Source organism: Saccopteryx leptura, chromosome 2 (genome assembly GCF_036850995.1).
Source record: "Saccopteryx leptura isolate mSacLep1 chromosome 2, mSacLep1_pri_phased_curated, whole genome shotgun sequence".
NCBI lineage: Eukaryota > Metazoa > Chordata > Mammalia > Chiroptera > Emballonuridae > Saccopteryx > Saccopteryx leptura.
In genome coordinates this window covers 260,417,277-260,423,803 of record NC_089504.1, presented here as the reverse complement: position 1 = coordinate 260,423,803, position 6,527 = coordinate 260,417,277, and the positions used below count along the sequence as shown (strand labels likewise).

The window sequence follows — 6,527 nt, the reverse complement described above, 5'->3', positions numbered from 1 at the left end:
ACTGAGCTTCTTAAATTCTGACACTAGCAATGGATGATGAGTTCTTGGGGTTCCCAGACAACTAGAAGAGTATTTGAACATTAAAGTCTCTTCTCATTTGTTAATAACAGCACTAATGGTTGTTAATACTTTTCTTGAGTTTACATTGTTGAAATATTATTGTGGTATATTTTATTAAATATTTTCTTTTATTTATTTATTTTTACAGAGAGAGGGATATATAGGTACAGACAGACAGGAATGGAGAGAAATGAGAAGCATCAATCATTAGTTTTTCATTGCGAAAACCTAGTTGTTTATTGATTGCTTTCTCACATGTGCCTTGACCGTGGGCTTTCAGCAGACCGAGTAACCCCTTGCTCGAGCCAGCGACCTTGGATCCAAGCTGGTGGGCTTTGCTCAAACCAGATGAGCCTGCACTCAAGTTGGCGACCTACAGGTCTCGAACCTGGGTCCTCTGCATCCCAGTCCAATGCTCTATCCACTGCGCCACTGCCTGGTCAGGCTATTTTATTAAATATTTTAACACACCATTTGGTTCAGAATATTTTTTTTCTTATTTTTCTCCTTAAAATCCTAAGTGTGGCCCTGGCTGGTTGGCTCAGTGGTAGAGCGTCGGCCTGGCGTGCAGGAGTCCCAGGTTCGATTCCCAGCCAGGGCACACAGGAGAAGCGCCCATCTGCTTCTCCACCCCTCCCCCTCTCCTTCCTCTCTGTCTCTCTCTTCCCCTCCCGCAGCCAAGGCTCCATTGGAGCAAAGTTGGCCTGGGCGCTGAGGATGGCTCTGTGGCCTCTGCCTCAGGTGCTAGAATGGCTCTGGTCACAGCAGAGTGATGCCCCAGATGGGCAGAGCATCGCCCCCTGGTGGGTATGCCGGGTGGATCCCGGTCGGGCGCATGCCGGGGTCTGTCTGACTGCCTCCCCGTTTCCAACTTCAGAAAAATACAAACTAACTAACTAACTAAATAAAAACAAACAAAAAATCCTAGGTGTGTCTTATGGTCAGGTGCGTCTTATGGAGCGAAAAATACGGTATTTCTCTTACATTACCTACACAATCAATCAGAGTTTCTCAAAGGGTTAGCTACCTGCATCAGATTTACCTAGTGCTGGTAAGAATGCCGATTCATAGGCTCTGCTCCAGACCTGGGGGCAGAGTTCAGGAACCTGTAGTTTTATGCCTCTTAATTGCTGTACTTTCTCCTCTGCCTTGGCCTGAATTTTCAATCACTGCTTGCATATGCTTACTTGAGTGTATTTTCATCCCGCAATCATACAACACACCCAAAACTAAATCATCCACTGGCTGTCTCCAATTTCGTCATCATGCTATTATCCCTGGAGTTATCTTTGGAATCACTCCTCTTTGCATTCATTTTTACTTAATCAGTTTGTTGGCCTTTGTGCCAAGCACTGGGAAAGACAGTAATGGACACAGACATGGGTTAAGTCTTCAAGGATTGTAAAGATCCTTTAGGAGTAACTTACTCCTATAGATTTGTGTTTTTCTCAGACTACTGCCTTCCTTTGTCAGCACCCTAATCTAGATTCTCACCACTTATGTTCAGACTGCTGTAATTTTTTCCTAATTAGTCTCTTTGCTCCTAATCGCCCAACTCTTCTGAAAGATTAATCTGCTGAAAAGTTAATCTTCAAAACAACACTTTGAATATATTTTACCCCCATTTAGTGTCTTCCTTGTTACCAATTATTACAGAGTTATTTTCCAAAGTGGATTCAAAGCTGTTTAGTCTGCCCCCACCCCTAAATGAATACTTCCTGAATAAACTCTTTACCCCTATCAAATAGATATCTGAACTTGATGTAAGTATTTCTACTAATTTATTTTCTGGGCTTCATGACTTTAATTACACTGTGATTGATCAAGCCATACTTTTCTCTCTTAAGGCCTAACATTTCCCCCACCAATATGGCTGGCCCTCAGCACTTGCTTCAGCTTCTATGGTGATTCTCTGCTTTACTCATTAAGCATTTTGTACGTGTTCCTTCGCAGTATTACTTATCTTTTAAAGATACTTTTCTAATCCTTCAAATATTTCATACATCTACTGAATGTAGAAGCAATGTTTTATATACTTCTTTATTTCTTCCTTGCCTAGTCTGGGCCGATGGGTAGTAGTTAAATGTTCAGCAAATATTCACCAAATTATTTACATTCATTTTTTTATATACTCCTTCATCAAAAAAAATGGAATGACCACTGAGAACCAATATAGTCCAGTTTTTCAAGGAGCTTACAACTTAGTTGGAAGGGCACACTTTCTGCAAATAATTAAAATGAGATCAAGAAATATTTGATAACCACCTATCACAGTCCAGGTACTGGTGTTACATGCTAGGAATACAAAGCTGAAGCTGACAGGCTACTGGGGGTGGAGAATCATATAGAATCCACTAAAATGCAATGTTGTAAGTGCAAACAAAATATTCTAGGAGCACAAATGAAGGTGAAACCATCTCTGCCAAGAAGTCAGTATGACTTCACATTTCAGGTGGGCCTTTTTTGTATTTTCAAATAGGTCTTGAAAGTGAATTTAAACAAGGGTTGGATAATGCAATGTTCATACAAGGAGAGTGGTTGTTGCCAATCTGGTAAACCCATTCCTATGGTTATTCTGAGTAGAAATCTGACCTGGATGTGGAATGTGAGCAGGGAAGGCAGAGTTGGGGTGGGTGGCAGCCTTGTGAGGGATGGCTCACTGCCCAGGGGAATGGCTAGGGTTTGTTGTTGGGCCTTCCTATAGGCCCTTACCTGGTCCTGCACCCTCAGCATGGACAGATGTTCCTAGGGAAAGGCCCTAGTTGCCCCTACAGTCTTCAAAACTCTGGAAAATGAAGCCTGGGATCTTTCCTTCTAAGGATCGTAGCATGATAGACGGAATATCAAGTCACTTAATTCAGTTGTATCTAATTTACATGCCCAAGAACCTTAGGGATTCTCAAAAAGGCGAATGAAAATCTGTAATCAATTCTTAATATTCCAAAACACCTACCAGAAACTGCTCATTTCCTGGTAGTTTTATATGCCAAGTGGACTTGTTTTGTGCTTCAATTATATTAGGTGCATATTAAAAAATATTTTTAAATTTACTATTATTATTGAATGAAGCAGGGAGAGACAGGAACACCCAGCTGTTCCTGTGTGTGCCCTGACGGCGGAATTGAACTGGCAACCTCTGCACTCTGGGACAATGCTTCAACCAACCCAGCTACCTAGCCAGGGCTTAATTTCTTTATTTATTGATTTTTAGAGAGGCAGAAAGAGGAAAGGAGAGTGAGGAGAGGTGGAAGGGAAGCATTCATTTGTTGTTCCACTCAGTTGTGCATTCTTTGGTTGCTTCCAGTGTCTGCCCTGACCGGGGATTGAACCCACAACCTTATCGTTTAGGAACAACCCGCTCCAAATCCTAACCGACTGAGCCAACCGGCCAGGGCCTTTTTTAAATTTATCGACTTTTGAGAGAGATGGAAGGAGGGAGAGAAAAATAGACAGGATCATTACTCTGTTCCAATATGTGTCCTGACAGGAAATTGAACTCACAACCTCAGAGCCATCTGGCCTGGGCCAAATGCACATTAATCCGGGGTTCTGACTGAGCTGTGTTCTGATTAAGCATAAGTTGTTTTCCCATTGTTGATATGCTTCTTTTGGAAAATAACTTGTCAAAACGCGAGAAGTGAGCTCGTGGTCGAATCCATAGAATTGGTAGTAACATTTGTTACAACTTTTTCAACTTACAAAGCATTGTTAACTGACTTCATCTTAAATTTATTCTTCACAAACTTATTCCTCATGATACTGTGGAATACCTTCACACATCAGAGGCTGCAGACCCTGCCTCCCAGTGCACTGCTCTCACCTGCTCGGAGCTTCTGGGTCTACAGGGTCTCTAATTCTCTATTCGGAAGCACGGGCCCTAACCTCGCCACCAGGTCACATCGCCTGCCTCCCGCGCAACAGCGACCGCTCCCTCTCTCCACGTTCAGAAATGCGGCTCTCCCGCACGCATGCTCAGTTGGGCGACTCGGCGCCGGCGCCGCTCATCCCAGCCTGGAGCGGGGACCCTGGGTAACCCAGGGCGCGCGTGCGCAGTCACTTTTTGAGAGCTTCCCTTCAATCCCTCTGCCACTCCGACCATTCATTCCGCTTTCCGCCGCCGCGTCACCCTTAAGAAGGAACTGCCCTCCGGTATGACACGAACGAAGAGCGTTCTACACCAGACCGCCGCCGTCAGTGGGGGCGCGCCGTACGTGCCTCAGCGCCGCCAGGGCCGCGTCTGAAGTAGTATCCCCTGCCTCTCCCGCCCCTTCCGCCGCTCGCGCATGCGCTCGGCCAGCCCTCGGCGCGCCCGGGTTGGCTGCGGCAGGGACCGCGGCGGCCTCGGGAGCGGTAGTGGCTTCCCCTCAGCTCGATTTGTTTCATCCGCCCCCTCCCGTCGGGGGCTGTTGTGTGGTCGCCTTACAAAACCCAACTTTATTGTTCCTCAGCCCCACCTCCCGCGGCGGCGCGCGGCCTCAGGATGCACTGAGGCGGAGGGCAGGGGCGGCGGCGGCGGGTCGCGGTCCCTCTCCTCCGAGCGCCCGGCCGGAGGAGAGGGAGTCACGATGTCCGGGAGCCGCCAGGCCGGGTCGGGCTCCGCCGGGACCAGCCCTGGCTCCTCGGCGGCCTCCTCGGTGACTTCCGCCTCCTCGTCCTTATCCTCTTCCCCGTCGCCCCCTTCTGCAGCGGCCTCCGCGGCGGCAGCGCTGGTGACCGGCGGGGCGGCGCAGGCCGCGGGCTCCGGCAGCCTCGGGGGCCCGGCGCGGCCCGTGTTAGTGGCGGCCGCGGTGTCCGGCAGCGGCGGGAGCGTGTCCGCCGGCCTGTCCCGGCTCAGCTGCCCGGCCAGGCCCAGCGTCGGCGGAGGAGGCGGCGGCTCCGGCCTCGGCGGCGGCGGCAGCAGGAAGCGCCCTCTGCTCGCCCCTCTTTGCAACGGGCTCATCAACTCCTACGAGGACAAAAGCAACGACTTCGTCTGGTGGGTTCGCAGAGCTGCCCCCTCCCGTCGCCCCTGAGGGTCTGCCGGCGGGGCCGCGGGGCCTCGAGCTGGAGGGTGCGGCCGAGCTGGGAGAAGGCTGGGGTCCCCAGGTGGCGCGGGGTGCTGGTGAGGGGAGCGGCGGTGGGGAGCGAGTGGAGGGGAGCTAGGGGGATAAGAAATAAGGAGGTTCCGGCCGGGTCGCTCAGCTGGTTAGAACGTCGTCCCCATGCGTCAAGGTTGTGGATTCGATCAGGATCAGGGCACATAGAAGAATCAACCAATAAGTGCACACATAAGTGGAAGAACAGATCTGTGTTTCTATCGCCATTCCTCTGTCTCAAAAAAATGAATAATAAAAAAAATCAAAAGGTGGGCAGGATGGGAAAGTCCAATAAATGGTTGTGCATAAAAGGAGAACGTTGGGCGAGGAGGTTGAACCTTGAGTTTTCTGGCTGTCTGGTGAGTTGGGCATCCTGTCCGTCCGGATTGCTTGTCGCCGTGAATTACATTTGTGAAGGGCGATGCTTCCTGGGGTGCTGAGGGATGGAGTTGTCGGCAGGAGTCGGCCTTTGGAAGGTGTGATAGGTGGTGCTATAAGCATGGGTATGGCTGTTGTAAGGAGGAGTATTTCATGTCAGTAGCTGAGGTGTGTCTGTGTGAATACCTCCTATTTCAAAGGGTACGCCCCTTTGAAATTTGCTGTGGAGGCTACTGTAGCCAAAGTCTGTTCACACAAAATTTTTTTTTCATTTGTCTACTGAATGTTTTGCACGAGGGAACCACATATATTAAATGTCATCGATGTGTCAGATGGAATTTGTAGAATACAGTAACATGTAGTGGAACTCCTGATTTGAGAAAAGCTAGGTGTTAGACATTTTGTCATCCTGTTGGGCATCTTGATTGATAACACCGTGGTCCTCAGTTAGAGTTGGCATAGAGGGATTAGACCTAATAGTGAAAGATGGAGTCAATTGTCTTGTTGAGAGTGTTTCAGGACTTTCATTGGATTTGTATCCAGAAGGCAGTCTGAGTGATTGAATTGTGAGAAAGTAATTGCTTTTAGCTGAGTGAGAAATGTACTTTTCCTCTGGAGGAAATTGTATATAGACTTAGAATATTAGTGATGTAGGAAGTTGTCTTGCACTGTCATTATAGGGGAAGTTGATTCACTTCAGGGTTGAAGATGATCTGGGTTGGTGTCAATACAGTGGACTCCTGAACAACGGGGGTTTCAAGTGTCTGGGTTCATTTGTACGTGTTTTTTTCCTTCAACAAATTCAGTTTGTTCTTGTAACCATGGTTTTGCATCTGTGGATTCAACCAACACTGAACAAAAGCACTTTTCGCATACCTAACCACAGATAGAAAATAGTTTTCCATGCTTGAATGGTTGAATCCACCATGCCAAGGGCCAACTGTAGGGTCAAAAGTTGTAAGTGGATTTTCAACTGTGTGGAGATGGGTGACCCTAGCCTGTTTTGTTCAAGGA

The 6,527-nt window shown here is 48.1% G+C and overlaps 1 protein-coding gene across 3 annotated transcripts in view; it reads left to right on the top strand.

The window, feature by feature from the left end:
• Positions 1–4,150: 4,150 nt before the first annotated feature.
• Positions 4,151–6,527, top strand: part of COP1 (COP1 E3 ubiquitin ligase) — a 147,427-nt gene continuing 145,050 nt past the window's right edge. For 2 of the 3 annotated variants that reach the window (XM_066371573.1, XM_066371574.1), the window contains exon 1: positions 4,151–5,035. In XM_066371573.1, coding sequence (XP_066227670.1) covers positions 4,344–5,035 — 692 coding nt within the window. In that variant the 5' untranslated portion in view covers positions 4,151–4,343. The remainder of the gene's footprint in view (positions 5,036–6,527) is intronic. The other variant, XM_066371572.1, reaches the window with a different exon arrangement.